A 17,607-nucleotide genomic window follows, 5' to 3' on the forward strand; every position below is an offset into this window, starting at 1 on the left:
TACCTGTTTTTGTCATGAATTGAATGATTATTGAATGGTACCAATGAAGAAAACTTCATCAACCTCTATTGCTACAATAATGAACTAAATCTGCTGGGAACACTGTGCATAGATATAAATTAAAGTAATTTAAATAACTGAAGAAATTAAAGGACAGAACAATAACAAATAGAAGTGATATAGATGTGGAAGAAAGTGATGAAATCTTGGTTGCAACATCAGTTAACGTGACTGATGTTATAATGGCTTCATTAGTCGCTTGTGATTTGTCAGCCATGTTTCCTCCAAAATTAGAAATGGTCTGGAAAGTGAGGGGCCATTTCATGTTTTAACCAAAAATGAGAGACAATTTTCTCCCATTTGATTTTTGAAATGCCACTAAACAACTTACCCATGTGTTTCCATTGTCAGACAGTGTAGCTGGCTCTGATGAAAAGTCAATCAGAAGACTCTTATTCTTACTCTGTAATTTGGTGCTGTTTATTTCTTGTCTTGTGTTGCTGAACTCTGAAATAAAATAAAATTGTAACATAAAAGAATACTATATTAACAGTACAGAGGAATATTCACTATATATTTATCATGACAACATAGAGCACATTGCTCATCTCCTAAGGATGTAACTTTTCTGTGTATGAGTAACAGTTTTCTATGGAATTTTAATTGGACAAAATCCAATAAGGATATTAGGTCAGTGGTATAGCCACATTAGATATTTAGATACATATACAGTAGTGGGGGGGGGGGGGGGGGGGAAGAAGGATAAGTTGGGGAAGGTTAAAGTGGAAGTGCATATAACTAAGACTCCAGGATTGGAGGTAACTATCTTATTTCAAGGATAAGGAAGGACAGAGATAAAGGAGGAGGCATTAGAAGAGAAGGTGGTCAAAGATAGTACAGTGGTAAGCACTGTGCCAGCTTCAGCCCAGTGATTATGAATTGTGTTGTAAAGATAGATTAGAAGATAAAAAGTGAATAGGTAAATTAAGAACCAAGACAGTGAAGAAAATGTGAAAGAGGGAGGAGCGGAGAACAAAGATAAAAAGTAAAAACAATAAAGAAATTAATGGTACATAATAAATAAAAATTATAATAACAATACAAGATGATAATGGAAAAAGGGCGTGGAGGATATGTTAATGGGAGTTAAGTCCAGGAAGGTGTGGGCATGAATGTATGATGCCAGAAGGCAAGTTCCCAGCTCCAGAGTTTAGGGAAACTAGTATCGTGAGAGGATATCCAAGTATCTCATACGGTGTAGCAGGCACTGAGGTCCCTTAAGTCATGCTGAAGATCATATTCAGCAACTGTGTACTGGGTCAGAACAAAGTGCAAAATTTTTCTATGCCTATTTATGCAGTAAGCCAGATTAGTGCTGGTTATTCCTATATAAATCACTGTTAATAGATAAACAACATGAGTACTTCTTCAAATTGTTCTGCTTTTGATTTCCTTCTCGTCTGATCCAGTAAGTCTCCCCTGACCCGAGGTTCTGGGTGACTTTTCTGAACTGTAACCCTTTTCCTAAACCTCTTCAGTCCTTTTCCTTCAACCCTCTTCCTTCTGCTTCAGCTCATCAGCCAGAAAAGGAGCCACTGGTTCAAAAAGCTTGCAGAAGTTAACCCTTTTTGTGTTTGTGTTCTCCTGCCGCTGCTTGCTGAGTAGATTTTTTTTCTGGCCACTCACATTATATAGATAATGATTCAAGTATGTCATACAGTTTGACTGGAACATTATGAATGTTTGGATGATGACAGAATATAACAGTGGGTGGTGTGGGGAGAGTATCGGGTAGAGTGCATTTCATATCAGGCTTGGCTTGAGAAAGTCATAGCTTTGGTGAAGTACTGTATTGAGGCATTCGAGACCCGAGTGGTACTGGATGACAAAAAGGGAAGCGTCTTAATTTTTTTTGAAATGTGAAATGTATTACAGCGTAAGAGGAGGATATTCTCCTGAAGATTTTTTTGTGAATGGGACTGTAGTGTAGCTGTTGGAGCAGAAAGCCTTGGAGAAGTTGTTGATATGAGTGTTGAAGGATTTGGTTGTTGAGCAGATACATTTACTGTGTATGCCTTGACTTTAGAGAAGGAAGCATTTTATACAGGGTGGCAGCTGTAAATCCATAGTCATTCTTGTTTCCTGATTGATTTTATAGGCTTGAAATTTGGATGGGGATTTGGGTGAGATGGAGGTCAGTATCAGTTCCTTTGGGTTTTGTATAGAGGATACGACATTCCTCAGGGCCCTGAAGCTGACCCCTTTAGCTTGTCACTGACAGCTTTGTGGTCTGGACTCATAGTGGAGAAGAACTTGTCCACTTCCTGCAACAGCTTAACTCCTTTTCCCAACTCAAATTTACCTGATTCTTTCTCCTCTCTCCCCTCTTCCTCAAATATTTGTTCCACATGCTTCTCCTCCAAGTTCTTAATTGCACTATTAATTTCTCTTTCTTTACTTGTCACTCTGTCATCATCTCTATCTTTGACCTCCCACTTTCTCTGAATCTCACCTTATCCTCAAAAGAGGTGGTTTCCTCTCACCTTGGGATCTGAATGACCTGTCCTCTGTTTTAAACTTTTTCCAACCTATCCTTCTCTCCTGCCTGAAGAAGAAACTAATAGTTTCAAAAGGTAGGATAGTGCGTAGTTTTATATGTATCTGTGTACACTACAAAATATTTTGCTTGTAAATACATTTCAAATTCTAACTGATGGTTACTTCTACCATCAAGGGACACAAATGCTTCCATGCATTTGAACACAATGTAAGTTTTAATTGTTTCTGATGTTATATCACCTCCAGATTACTATCTGTTATCACATATTTTTATATAATTTGCAATTAAGTGATAAACATACTATAGTACTAGGTTTCATGATTGTTAGGCACAGATGAACATTAACTGTGTATTGTACATGAAGAAAATGTCTGACAACATATAACTTTTAGAGCATTGTCATTCTAGTCCTATGACTTCTGATGTTTCAGTTCCTCCACTGAATAAATTTAAAATAATGACTGCTCCACCTCTTACAGTTTTCTTATTTACAATATCTTCTGCCTATTGGTTGGCAGCTGATAACCTATCATAGAGTTGACTATGTCCTAGTTTTCTAGTGCTTCTATGTAAGTATGATAGTAATGAAAATGAAATGGAGGTTGACAAGATATGCACGCAAGGAGATTGTTTGCTGCATTCCAAGAGACAGGAAGAGACTAAGACAATAATCTAACTGGAGGTGGGCAGATGACTAAAAAACATGCTGGAGCAGCTTGGTTGTATACCACCTAGGACTGTAATCCATGGCAAAGTTTAGGGGACACCTTTAAATAACAATGGATGTCAAACTGATGATGATGTTGGTGGTGATGATGATAACATTATATTCATTCTTACCTATCATTCATCACTCATTTTTAGGTCAGGTTAAAGTAATCCACCACAATATTAAAAAATCTCTTATCTGCTTTGTAAATTCTTTGTTCATTTATTGAAGAATATCTCTTTTTGTTACCACCAATACAATACTTCAGTTGCTATTTCACAAAATGTAATGACAGCTTTTAAAGAACCTGTAAATCTTTCCAGTGATATACTTTGACATTTTTCCTTTCTTGAAATGTATATTTCATTAGTGTCAGCAATTTAATTCAGATAACCTGAATATGTTACAATATCCAACTCTGTGATGAGCACTGCTTCTTAGTAGTAGCCTCTCCTGGTGTACTTACCCGAGATTTTATGTTTCTGAGACAGCTGTCTGTTGATCTCATCCTGAAGTTTGTTGGATCCTTGAGACATCTGCCACATCTCATAGGCTGTGTTGAAAGACCGTGCCACAGTTAGTGTGACCTCTTGTGCCTGCAAACATAAAATGTACTACTGTACTGTTCTCTATTAATGACTTGTGCTTACAAAAAAAATATAGTGCAGAAGGGAAAAGAGTACTATGATACTTCAGCAACTGAAAATTATTGTGATAACTTCTGGTACGGATGGTGAATTTGTGAACAGTGATGAATCTCAGAGAGTAAAAGTTGAAAATCACACAGCATATTTTTACAATTAGAATTTGACTATCAACTTTCCCTGGCTTCACACATGTAGCACAAAGTATCTACAACTGGAAGTCTTCTGCAGCACAGTGGTAAGAAAATTATCCACACAAATCTTCCTCATGAAGCAATCTATCTATTAGTGAAAGCTGTATCAAAACCTTATAGAGATTCATCAATAATCTCAGTTTTATCTATGTATTTTCATCGGTCGTGATTTCATCTACACCCGGGGTGTCCAACCTTTTAGCTTATCTGGGTCACATTGGAAGAAGATGTGAATTTTTGGGGCATACATAACATACTTAACACACACAGTAACCAAAGAGGAAGGGGGAGAGGGTGGCAGTCAGAGGCATGTAGTTAAGACATATACACAATTTTAAGTAACTTAGATTTCTGGCTCTACTGACTTGTAGTGATAAGAACAATGGGGAAACAGGTTCTTTATCATAACTGTACAGATTTCCTTGCATTTCCATAAATTCATGTCTCTAAATGTTTAGTTTCCTGTTACAACCAAAGTTGCTGTAAAATAACGGACCTGTGCATCTGAAGGATTGGCTGGTTATAAGAATGAGACATGGGGATGGGTCAAATATAGAGTGGGTAGCTATGTTAAGAACAGTGTGGGCCAATGAGAGAATAGCATCATGTGGTGCAAGTTTAAAATTGAAAATATTCAACTTATCATAACTGTACATAAATGGAATTTCATGTAATATATATATTTCTGATGCTGTGATAAATGTTTACTTCTTGGGCCACATTGATTTGGACACCCTTGATCTACACAATAATAAAATTCAATTTTAATTTTTTTTGTAATGCTTGTTTCAGTTGATAGTTTATATATGTTTGCAGTTTTATTGTAAATTTTCATTTCCATAAAATGGGGAATATTCTCAAAAAAATTGAGACTGTGATATATTAGTTTATAATTTGATCTATCCCTCCCGTGACACCTGTTTTCAAAGAAATTTACTAAAACTGTTGATGACACTGTTCCATACAATTGAGTGTTCCATATACAGGGTGTTACAAAAAGGTATGGCCAAACTTTCAGGAAAAATTCCTCACAAACAAAGAAAGAAAATATGTTATATGGACATGTGTCCGGAAACGCTTACTTTCCATGTTAGAGCTCATTTTATTACTTCTCTTCAAATCACATTAATCATGGAATGGAAACACACAGCAACAGAATGTACCAGCGTGACTTCAAACACTTTGTTACAGGAAATGTTCAAAATGTCCTCTGTTAGCGAGGATACATGAATCCACCCTCCGTCGCATGGAATCCCTGATGCACTGATGCAGCCCTGGAGAATGGCATATTGTATCACAGCCGTCCACAATATGAGCACAAAGAGTCTCTACATTTGGTACCGGGGTTGCGTGGACAAGAGCTTTCAAATGTCCCCATAAATGAAAGTCAAGAGGGTTGAGGTCAGGAGAGCATGGAGGCCATGGAATTGGTCCGCCTCTACCAATCCATCAGTCACCGAATCTGTTGTTGAGAAGCGTATGAAAACTTCGACTGAAATGCGCAGGAGCTCCATCGTGCATGAACCACATGTTGTGTCGTACTTGTAAAGGCACATGTTCTAGCAGCACAGGTAGAGTATCCCGTATGAAATCATGATAACGTGCTCCATTGAGCGTAGGTGGAAGAACATGGGGCCCAATCAAGACATCACCAACAATGCCTGCCCAAATGTTCACAGAAAATCTGTGTTGATGACGTGATTGCACAATTGCGTGCGGATTCTTGTCAGCCCACGCATGTTGATTGTGAAAAATTACAATTTGAACACGTTGGAATGAAGCCTCATCCATAAAGAGAACATTTGCACTGAAATGAGGATTGACACATTGTTGGATGAACCATTCGCAGAAGTGTACCCGTGGAGGCCAATCAGCTGCTGATAGTGCCTGCACACGCTGTACATGGTACGGAAACAAATGGTTCTCCCGTAGCACTCTCCATACAGTGACGTGGTCAACGTTATCTTGTACAGCAACAACTTCTCTGATGCTGACATTAGGGTTATCGTCAACTGCACGAAGAATTGCCTCGTCCATTGCAGGTGTCCTCGTCGTTCTAGGTCTTCCCCAGTCGCGAGTCATAGGCTGGAATGTTCCGTGCTCCCTAAGACGCCGATCAATTGCTTCGAACGTCTTCCTGTCGGGACACCTTCGTTCTGGAAATCTGTCTCGATACAAACCTACCGCGCCATGGTTTTTGCCCTGTGCTAATCCATACATCAAACGGGCGTCTGCCAACTCCGCATTTGTAAACATTGCACTGACTGCAAAACCACGTTCGTGATGAACACTAACCTGTTGGTGCTACGTACTGATGTGCTTGATGCTAGTACTGTAGAGCAATGAGTCGCATGTCAACACAAGCACCGAAGTCAACATTACCTTCCTTCAATTGGGCCAACTGGCGGTGAATCGAGGAAGTACAGTACATACTGACAAAACTAAAATGAGCTCTAACATGGAAATTAAGCGCTTCCGGACACATGTCCACATAACATCTTTTCTTTATTTGTGTGTGTGGAATATTTCCTGAAAGTTTGGCCGTACCTTTTTGTAACACCCTGTATAAAGATAGAAGGGGTTGTCATTAGTTCAAGGCTTTTACACAAAGGTTTACATGTTTGCCTGTTCTTTCCTGCATTCATGGTCCTACTAAATTTGTGTACAGACTTATTTAACATCTAATTCAGTCACCATTGTTTACTAAGTTCATAACATAACCAAGACTGTTTATCTTTTTTATCATGACATCCACATATTAGTCTATGTCAAGATTTTATTTACAAGGCCACTAATAAAATTAGCACAGTGTATGATTATGAGATCTTCATACTTAATTTTGGAAAGGATATCTTTACCTCACTAAGAGACTGTTTGATGTACTGGATTAGTTTTTCATTTGCTTCATCTCATACCATTGCAGCTGAATAATCTGCATAAAGTAACTTGTGTACCATAAGATGTGTAATGGATCAAGTATTTACCCTTTGAAAACACTATACTGAGTCCTTCCCAAGATTGACTGGATCCAGTCTTTATGTTGCTGAAGAACTACTCAATCTGCATTTGAAGTGAAAGGATAACCCGCTCGAAGGTTCAAATGTGGACTACTGTGGAAGTGTAGTGAAATTTTCATATGATCTTTGTCACATAGCACTGAATGATGCGTAAGGTAAAGTAGCAGGAAATTAAAGGCTGTTTACAGATTTTTATGATTCCATATCATCTGTAAAATGTATAAAAGATGGCAGATGTGATAGATACTCTGCATAAGCAGAGTACATTGTAACTGACAGTCAGAGTAGTGCAGAGACAGTCTATATGGCCCAAATTGAGTGCTACACTAATATAAATATGTTTTCACTTCTTTGTGTAATTCAAGCTTTTGTACTTGGTTACTCTTCTAGAAGTGTTTCCCAGCATTATTAACATTTATGGAAATCAGAACTACCTATTATTCTCAGTGACATAATCGGTTTTCTGGAAAATTGTTCCCATGAACATGAATTGATTCCAAAATGGATAGATAAAAATTCAACGCACCAAGCAGTGGTAGAACACACACAGAAGGTTATAATTAGGTAAGCTTTTAGAGCCAGTGACTCCTCCTTCAAGCAGAAGGGTTGAAGGAGAAGAAACAGGGGCGATGAAAATGACTGGACAGTTCTAGGAATGAGAAGGAAAGACTTCTCATTACATCCGGTAAGTATCCCCTGACTTGCAGTTCTGGGTGACTTTTCCTAAATCTACCTCTTTTCCTAGACATCTTCAGTTATTTTCCTTCACCCCTTTTCGTTCCCATTCAACTCTTCTGCCTGAAGAAGGTGCCACTATCTCTGAAAGTTTGCCTAACTATAACATTCTTTTATGTATGTGTTCTGCTGCCGCTTGGTGAGTAGATTTTTTTATCTACCCAATTACATTATTTTGCCAAAAATTGATTTTTTTCATTGTTATATAAACTCTCATGAAGTTTGTTGTAAATAAACCACTACAGCACAAAAGGAACCATGGTGTACATAATTACAATATCAGAAGAAAAAAATTATATTTATTATTCTACATTAAAGTCTACTTTAACACAAAAAGGGGTGCACAGTGCTGCTACGAAAATTTTTGATCACTTATCCAGTGATGTAAAATGTCTAACAGACAGAAAAATTATATATGAAGACAAAGTGAACAAGTTTTCCTTAACAACTCCTACTGTAAAAGAATTTGTATTTACGTGATATGTAAAGGGTAGTCAGTACGAAATACTGATTCATATAACTTGTTAATGGTCATCATGTAGCAATATTTATATGTGAATATGTAATATAAATCTGCAACGATATGTTTCACTTCATTATGATTAACTACACAAGTTATATGTAAAACTATATAACTATACTTACAATTTTCCTTTTAGGGCACAGGAATGCATGGCACTCCAGTGTTTCGTTGCTATTCGTTGCAATGAATGCAAATACATGGTTGTATGTGGCATCAGCAGAGCAGTAGGAGATCCTGGAAACATATGATATCATATATCATTCTTGACTGGCCTAAAACATGTATAGTATGTGTGTGTACAAATACTAATGGAAGTGATATTGTCCCAGTATGAAACCCCATAGACGTAAAGTCTACATCATGTCTGTCTATATGACAGACAGAAGGAAAGTCTTGAATTGTGAGGAACTGTTCAACAACAGTCTGTAAATGAACTGAGCAGTTTTTTATCGTACCTCAGTAAGTAACAGGAAGTAACTGAGATGTTACCCCGAGACTTATATATTTTACGGGTCAGACACTGGGGAGAGGGGAAAAAAAATTTCAACTCACTCAAGGACAAGGTAATTTTATTGAGAAGTGATGTGACAGGTAGTATATTGTATGAGTATATGATAACAAGTTCAGAGCAAATGAAACACACATCACGGTAAAGAGTGGCCAAACAGTCACATCAGTTATCAATACACAGTGTAATCCCCCCCTCCCCCATGTGGTGGTAACATGGTCATGTATTCTCAGGTGCAAAAGATCATGAAGGTGCCAAATAACATCACGTGATAGACTGTTCCAAACATCACTTTGCATCCTTTATTGTGATTTGGCAAAGGTTCTTGCATGACCTGGACAACAACTAAGTTACCGCTTCACCATGTCCTATACGTATTAAATTGGTGAGACATCTGGTGATCTTGCTCACTAGGGAAGTAGTTGTACACTATAAACAGCACATTGCATCACAGCAGAAGTACGTGGACTTGCATTGTTGTGCTCGAAAAGCACGTCACCTTCCTGTCAAAAATTGCCAATAGCACAGGGATACAGTCTACTATGTAGTGCGCCTGGTTCAGAAACACCAGATGTGATGGCAATTGTTAATTGTGGCCCCCCACTATGAAGTCTGTAGTGGGACCTGTGTATCATAGGCAAATGCCTTAGAGAATAGACTGCTCACCAGGTCTAAGCTGTACATGTGTACATCAATCACTTGCATATAGACAGAACCTACACTCATCACCGAAGACAATAGAGCACCAGTCCACTCTCCAGTCAACTCTTTCTCAACATCAGAATAGCTGTGCTTGGCAGTGTCATAGTGTCAGTGGCACCCTGTCCAGAGGCAAATATGACTGCAGTCCTGATTAACACATCAGGTGCAACATGTACCCATATTTCGTCTCTGGATGACATTCGGTTGACCACCACTGCTTGCACAGTGCTTTGATCTTTACATGCACGAATACTGCATGAACATCTAGAAACTGATCTACAGATGTGGGAGTGTTCCACAGACCACTGCCAAAAGCAGTGACACACCACTGATACTTTGTGCCCAACACATGCAGCAATCCATCGACACGCCCATGCAGCTTCCCAAAGGTCCAGGCCCACAACATGACCCCAGAAAAATGGATGAAGATGTTCAAGAGGAGTGAGTACATACTCGTCAGTGGGGTTTGTTGTACCCTAGAATGAATTTGCAAACACCATTCATCTCTAAACTTAGTGCATTTACTGCCTGCAGGGTCAAAACAGAGGGTGCACAGATCTAATTTTTTATTGATCTAAGAAATCTCATTGTTTTATTACACATAGTATAGGACAAATCACATTTAAGTTACATACACACATAAATATACACATTTTTATGATATACAGTTATGTAAATTATATGTCATTCATATACAGTCATCACTCTTACAATATGTTCACACACAGCCATCGGATAAAGATTGCAGAGTAATGCCTGTATACACTATTTACATTATGTTGTCATGTGTGCAAATAAGTCATAACAAGGAGCCAACAGTTATATCTATTAAGTGAGGCAAACAAGTCAAGTGAAAGTGAAATGGTAACACACATATTAAGGTACATTACACAAATTATTTTAGATTGGTATTCATAAATTCCCATACAGAATAGTGGCACTGCTTCTGTAGCATTGACTTTATTTTGGGTCTGAATCCTTTCTGGCAAGACTGTACGCTTTCAGGTAGCTTCTCGTACAGAAGTGTTTTACACTGTTGTGTCCTTTACATAGCCATTGATCAACTATAAATATGTCACTGCAATGTCGAATATTATGGTGGTGAACATCTTTATTTTTTGTAAATATATGTAAACTTCCATGACTGAAACACACTGTATCATGAATATAGATACAAGACACTGGCAAGATAATGAGCTCTGTAAAGAGGTGTCTAGTGGTGGAGGATAGGGGCACTTGTTTCATTGTCCTAATTATTCATTTCTTTATAATAAATATCTTCTTGTGGGAGGAGTCCCAAAAAGGAATGCAATACGCAACTATTGAGTGCACTAGTGCAAAGTAGGCACTTTATAGTGTTTCCATATCAAAGAATTTACTTAGAATAATAAAATCATAACAAAGACTGCTCATTCTATTTAATAATTCATCTTTACATATGTCCCACTGTAGTGTGTCATCTATCCACACTCCAAGGAATTTTGTGGTTACTTCTTGATATATGGGCTCATTCTCTACCCCGACATCATCTATCACAGATGATACCTTTGCGTTGAGTGGAAATTAATGTAGATTGTTTATCTTTATTTAGAAGAAGATTGTTTTTATTTAGCCATTTTACCATATTACAGTTTGTATCAGTAATTTTGAACTTTATAGGTAGACCTTCCTGAATGCTTTGGGCCAGATCATTGACAAATATTAGAAATAGATGGGGACCAAGTGTGGAACCTTGGCGAATGCCTTGTCTCACTACTTGCTCGTTTGACTGAGCACTTTCACAATTTTTTGAGGTGATTACTACATTCTGTGTTTTATCTGAAAGATAAGACCTACACAAGTAATTGCTCATTCCTCTAACTCCACAATGTAGTAGTTTCTCCAAGAGTAATTCATGGCTGAAAAGACCAAAAGTTTTTGCGATATCAAGGAACACACATGTTGTGTGTTTTCTTTCATTGAATGCAGTATAGATTTCATTTAAAATGAATATGTTGCTCCATTTATTGACCTCCCTTTCTGAAAGCCAAACTGATGAAGACTCAGAATGCAGTTACCTTTCAAGAAATTAATAACGTGATCATGTACAGCATTCTCAAGGTCTTTTGATATGCTGGATAAGATGAAGGTGGGTCTGTAGTTGTTTACACCATTCCTTTCATCTTTTTTTAACATAGAGGAACAACTTTTACTACTTTAAAAATTCTGGGGAATTTACCTGATGATAAGGAGCAGTTTATCTGACAGTGGGCCACACACGGGATGACAGATTTGTTTCAAAGGTAATCAGATATAACATCTAAACCCCAGGAATGTTTGTGTGATTTCTGCGTTATACTACTGCAAATTTCACTTGGTGTGACTGGATCAAGAAAAAGTGATTGTGGGAGTACTGCTGAATTTGAGTGACGAGCAGGTGCAGGAGTCTTGATTGAACAAGAAAACCTGTCACCAATGTTTATGAAGTGACTATTGAATATTTCACATAATTGCTTAGGGTCAGCGATAACACCACGTTCATTTTTAATGCATGTTATTGAGTGTATCTTGCCTTTTTTACCAACTGTTTCACTGATCAATTACCACATGGCTTTTGATCTATTACTTGAGCTAATTATGAAATGCCAATTGTATAATTACTTTGTTTAGAATTCTTTTGAACTGTTTGAAATAGTTATGGAATAACTCACTGTCTGTAGTTTTACTGTAGAGATATGGCAATCTCTTATTTCTGCAAAAGGTTTGTATTCCTAGCGTTAGCCATTCGTTATTAGAGATTTTGCATGTGTACTGCTTAGCTGCAAGTTTGATTAGGAATGCCACTTCATAGCAATTTTTTATTTTATTTATTTATTGTTGCAAGACACTCATATATTCAAGAACCTTACTGTCAAGATTGCTACTGCAGTAGACATCCTTCCAGTCAACTTTAAGGAGCAAATGTGTGAGATGTGCTATATTGTTTTTGTTCCCAGTTGATCTTTTGTGTGTGTGTGTTGGAGAGCTTCTGCCTGCTTATTTGTGTCTGGCATAGTCATACTTAGTGTCAAGTAGTTGTGATCTGATATACCATTAGAGATGCTGTCTAGTGTCCAAACAAGTGACAAGTCACTATTTACAAAAACAGCCATCTATTGCAGAGGAGCTGGTATTAGTTGTCTAGTAGGTTTGTTGTTTAACATCGCAACAGGCTCAGTATTTTTTGGGAAACAGTGAATGGTATTAAGAAATCTATATTAAAGTCTCTACACAATTGACCATTTGATCACTGATAACTGTGCCAAATGGATCACTAAACGCTACAAATCCCTCTGCCCTCAGTGTGCACATTTCCTGGAACTGCTGAACACAGTCCTTGAGGGTGTTGCATTTTTTTCTGGAATGTGTATCATACCTCTTTTCCATGCAATATACCCCATTAATGTTAAAAAACTACTGAGAAATGAGACACTTGATAAGTCTGATTGTCCTTGCTGCCCACTTTATAGATCATACTTGTATTTTGTAGTCAAAATGTAGCATATAATATACGAATTTAATTCTTTGATTTCATTAATTGGTGTCCGTTTTAGAGAATGCATTATACACTTGAAGTGTGTAATGCATTACAAAACATTATATTTCTGTGGTTCCCTTACTTTATAGCGTCCCAACAGGAAGCAAATGGCAAACGAAATCACAACAGTTTTCATGCTTGTAAAATGGTATAAGATGTCTAAATAAAATAAATCGAATTTTATAGCTGAAGGACATAAACAGCTTAACGACTGTAATACATGACGTCACAGTACAAAAGACGATAGATTGCCTCCAATATGGAAGATTTGTGGAACACAAATTGTTACTGTGCAAGTTGCGAATAGCTAGGGATTCTGAAGTGGTTTACTGCGTAAATGTCATCTTCATGACAAGGTACTGAATTTTTGTCTTTCAGCGCTACGTAACTGAAATAATCGTTAATGGATTTAATTTTTTCTGTTACTTTCTCGAATATGCAAAATGAATTCGTAAGTACATGAAGCGCCAGAGTAGCGTAAACAAGGTAACAGCGTTAAATAAGAATCGGAAAAGCGCAATATTACGTTTGTAGAGCATTTGTTCCCATCTTCGAGAACTGCACAAAGCAGCGTCCTCAGTCGGTATATCGAAATTTCTTCTTGGCAACTATTTCCATTAGATCAGATTATGAATGTGATGCGAGGAGACATTGTGAAAGACGTTGAGGTTCATACAGAGGCAACACGGCGTCTGTGCGAATAACTACCTAAATTTTTATTTACGCGGCAACGAACCGTCCTTAGCTATGTGCCGTTGGCAGCACTTTATCCATTGCTATCACTGGTTGTTCGTGTCACTTTCTGCAGAGAATGGTTTAAGGGAATAGCCACGCAATGTGACATTTCGCGTGAAAACGAGGGAAACATTTAAAGAATACTTTTGACGCAATTTTACGAAAATGTCACAAACGGTTCTCGCATTCAGAAGTGGTCGTCAATCAATTGAAGAAGACCGTCAACAAGGCAGGCTTTTCCCCTCAACTGGTGGTGCCCATTCATAAAATAAAAGGATCTGCTGCACGCTAAATGTAGTTTGTCAGAGAACTCGCAGAAGAAGTTGGAGTCTCAACTGGTTCCTGTCATAATATTTTAACAAAAAGAAACTGCATATTGATCGAGTGGCAGCATACGTGGTTTGTTCCTCGGTTGATGACTGGGGAGCACAAGGAATGTCGAACGCTCTACAGTCACTGCAACGAAAGAGTTTTGAAAATGGTACGATCAAATTTGCGGAAACGGATGTAGATCAGGAACAGCAGAGGCGTTTCCTTGGGGAACGCCAGATATTACTTCTGTTATACTCGATCACCTTCCGTCAGTTACTACGAACTTCTCTGACAGGAAATGACGAATCCAGTCGCAAAACTGAGACAGACGATACTCCATAGGCACCCAGTTTGATTAGACATCGTTCCGTTTGTGAGGAACGGTGTCAAAAGCCTTCTGGAAATCTAAAAATATGGAGTCACTTTTTATGTCCCCTATCGGTGGCAACTAATTACTTCGTGAGAATAAAGAGCTAGTTATGTTTCAAAAGAACGATATTTTCTGGATCCGTGTTGGCTACTTGTCAACAAATCGTTATCTTCGAGGTAATGCATACATGTTTCAAAATCATACTGCAAATCGACGTTAGTGATATGAATCTGTAACTCAGCAGATTGCTCCTGTTCCCTTTCTGTAGCATTGGTATGACTTGTGCTACTGTCCAATCTTTGGATACAGATCTTTCTACGAGCGAGCTGTTGTATATGATTGCTACGTATGGAGCTATTGCATCAGTATATTCTGAGACACCTGGCCGGTACACAATCGAACCGGAGCCCTTGCCTTTATTAAGTATTTTAAGCTGCTTCGCTGCACCGAGGATATCTACTTCTAAGTTGCTCATGTTGGCGGTTGTTATCTACTCGAATTCTGGAATATATACTTCGCCTTCTTTTGTGAAGAAATTTCGTAAAACCATGTTTAGTAAACTCTGCTTTAGTGGCACTGTCATAGGTAACATCACCATTGTTGTCATGCAGTGAAGGTATTGACTGCTTCTTTCCGCTGGTTTACTTTACATACGACCAGGAATCTCTTTGGGTTTTTACCAGATTTCAAGAAAGTTTCATGTGGAAACTGTTCAAATCATCTCGCATTGAAGTTGGCTAAATTTCGAGCTTCTGTTAAACTTCGTCAATCTAGGTAACTTTGCGTTCTTTTAAATCTGGAACGCATTTTTCGTTGTTTCTGCGACAGTGTGCTGACTAGTTTCGTGTATCCTGGGGGAGCCAAAGAAACTGGTACACTTGCCTAATATCGTGTGTCGCAACATGACGTGGCATGTACTCGACTAATGTCTGAAATAGTGCTGGAGGGAGCTGACACCATGAATCCTGCATGGCCGTCCATAAATCCGTAAGAATACTAGGGAGTGGAGATCTCTTCTGAACAGCACGTTGCGAGGCCTCCCAGATATGCTCAATAATGATCATTTCTGGGGAGTTTGGTGGCCAGAGGAAGTGTTTAAACTCAGAAGAGTGTTTCTGGAACCACTCTGTACAATTCTGGACGTGTGGGGTGTCGCATTGTCCTGCTGGAATTGTCAGTGGGAATGCACAATGGACATAAATGGAAGTAGGTGATCAGACAGGATGTTCATGTACGTGTCACCTGTCAGAATAGTACGTAGACGTATATCAGGGGTCCCATATCACTCGAACTGCACACGCCCCACATTACAGAGCCTCCACCAGCTTGAACAGTCGGCTGCTGGCATACAGGGTCCGTGCATTCATGAGGTTGTCTCCATACCCGTACACGTCCATCCGCTCGATACAATCTGAAACGAGACTCGTCCGACTACGCAACATGTTTCCAGTCATAAACAGTCCAACATTGATGGGTCGTGAAATCGTCAAGGGTACACGGCCTTCGGCTCCGATAGCCCATACTGACACTTGTTGATGGCCCAGCACTGAAATCTGCAGCAGTTTGCGGAAGGATTGCACCTCTGTCACGTTGAACGGTTTCCGGTAGCAGCGATGTCGGAGATTTGATGTTTTACCGGATTCCTGATATTCATGGTACACTCGTGAAATGGTCGTACGGGAAAATACCCGCTTCGTCGCTGCCGCGGAGATACCGTGTTCCATCGCTTGTGCGCCGACTATAACACCACGTTTAAGCTCACTTAAAATCTTGATAAACTGCCATTGTAGCAGTAGTAATCGATCTAACAACTGCGCTAGACACTAGTCGTCTTATAAAGGCGTTGCCGACCGCAGCGCCGTATCCTGCCTGTTTAAATAACTCTGTATGTGAATACGCATGCCTGTACCTGTTTGTCTGGCGCTTCAGTGTATTTCTTTCAAAAATGGTTCAAATGGCTCTGAGCACTATGGGACTTAACTGCTGAAGTCATCAGTCCCATAGAACTTAGAACTACTTAAACCTAACTAACCTAAGGACATCACACACATCCAAGGCTGAGGGAGGATTCGAATCTGCGACTGTAGCGCCTAGAACCGCTCGCCCACTCCGGCCGGCTGTCACATGGCGGTACCAGTTCTACGCCATCTTAGAGCTCCAAAGCGACCAGTGTGCTACATCTACATCTACATGGATACTCTGCAAATCACATTTAAGTGCCTGCCAGAGGGTTCATCGAACCACCTTCACAATTCTCTATTATTCCAATCTCGTATAGCGCGCGGAAAGAACGAACACCTTTATCTTTCCGTACGAGCTCTGATTTCCCTTATTTTATCTTTGTGATCGTTCCTCCATATGTAAGTCGGTGTCAACAAAATATTTTCGCATTCGGAGGAGAAATTTAGTGATTGGAATTTCGTGAGAAGATTCCGTCGCAACGAAAAACGCCTTTCTTTTAATGATGTCCATCCCAAATCCTGTATCATTTCTGTGACACTCTCTCCCATATTTCGCGATAATACAAAACGTGCTGTCTTTCTTTGAACTTTTTCGATGTACTCAGTAAGTCCTATCTTGTAAGGATCCCACATCGTGTAACAGTATTCAAAAAGAGGACGGACAAGCTTAGTGCAGGCAGTCTCCTTAGTAGGTCTGTTAGATTTTCTAAGTGTCCTGCCCATGAAACGCAGTCTTTGGTTAGCCTTCCCCACAACATTTTCTATGTGTTCCTTACAATTTAAGTTGTTCGTAATTGTAATACCTAGGTATTTAGTTGAATTTACGGCTTTTAGATTAGACTGATTTATCGTGTAACCGAAGTTTAACGAATTGCTTTTAGCACTCATGTGGATGACCTCACATTTTTCGTTATTTAAGGTCAACTGCCACTTTTCGCACCATTCCGATATTTCTTCTAAATCGTTTTGCAGGTTGTTTTGATCTTCTGATGACTTTATTAGTCGATAAACGACAGCGTCATCTGCAAACGACCGAAGACGGTTGCTCAGATTGTCTCCCAAATCGCTTATATAGATAAGG

The 17,607-nt window shown here is 38.9% G+C and overlaps 1 protein-coding gene across 1 annotated transcript in view; it reads right to left on the bottom strand.

Moving 5' to 3' along the window:
- The window catches only part of LOC126236110 (low density lipoprotein receptor adapter protein 1-like), a 190,545-nt gene that overhangs the window by 13,332 nt on the left and 159,606 nt on the right, over positions 1–17,607 (bottom strand). Inside the window, exons 4-6 of the mRNA XM_049945180.1 lie at positions 8,505–8,616; positions 3,736–3,865; positions 392–507 (exon numbers count right to left, since the gene is read on the bottom strand). Coding sequence (XP_049801137.1) covers positions 392–507; positions 3,736–3,865; positions 8,505–8,616 — 358 coding nt within the window. The remainder of the gene's footprint in view (positions 1–391; positions 508–3,735; positions 3,866–8,504; positions 8,617–17,607) is intronic.

This window comes from Schistocerca nitens, chromosome 2 (assembly GCF_023898315.1).
Source record: "Schistocerca nitens isolate TAMUIC-IGC-003100 chromosome 2, iqSchNite1.1, whole genome shotgun sequence".
Lineage (NCBI taxonomy): Eukaryota > Metazoa > Arthropoda > Insecta > Orthoptera > Acrididae > Schistocerca > Schistocerca nitens.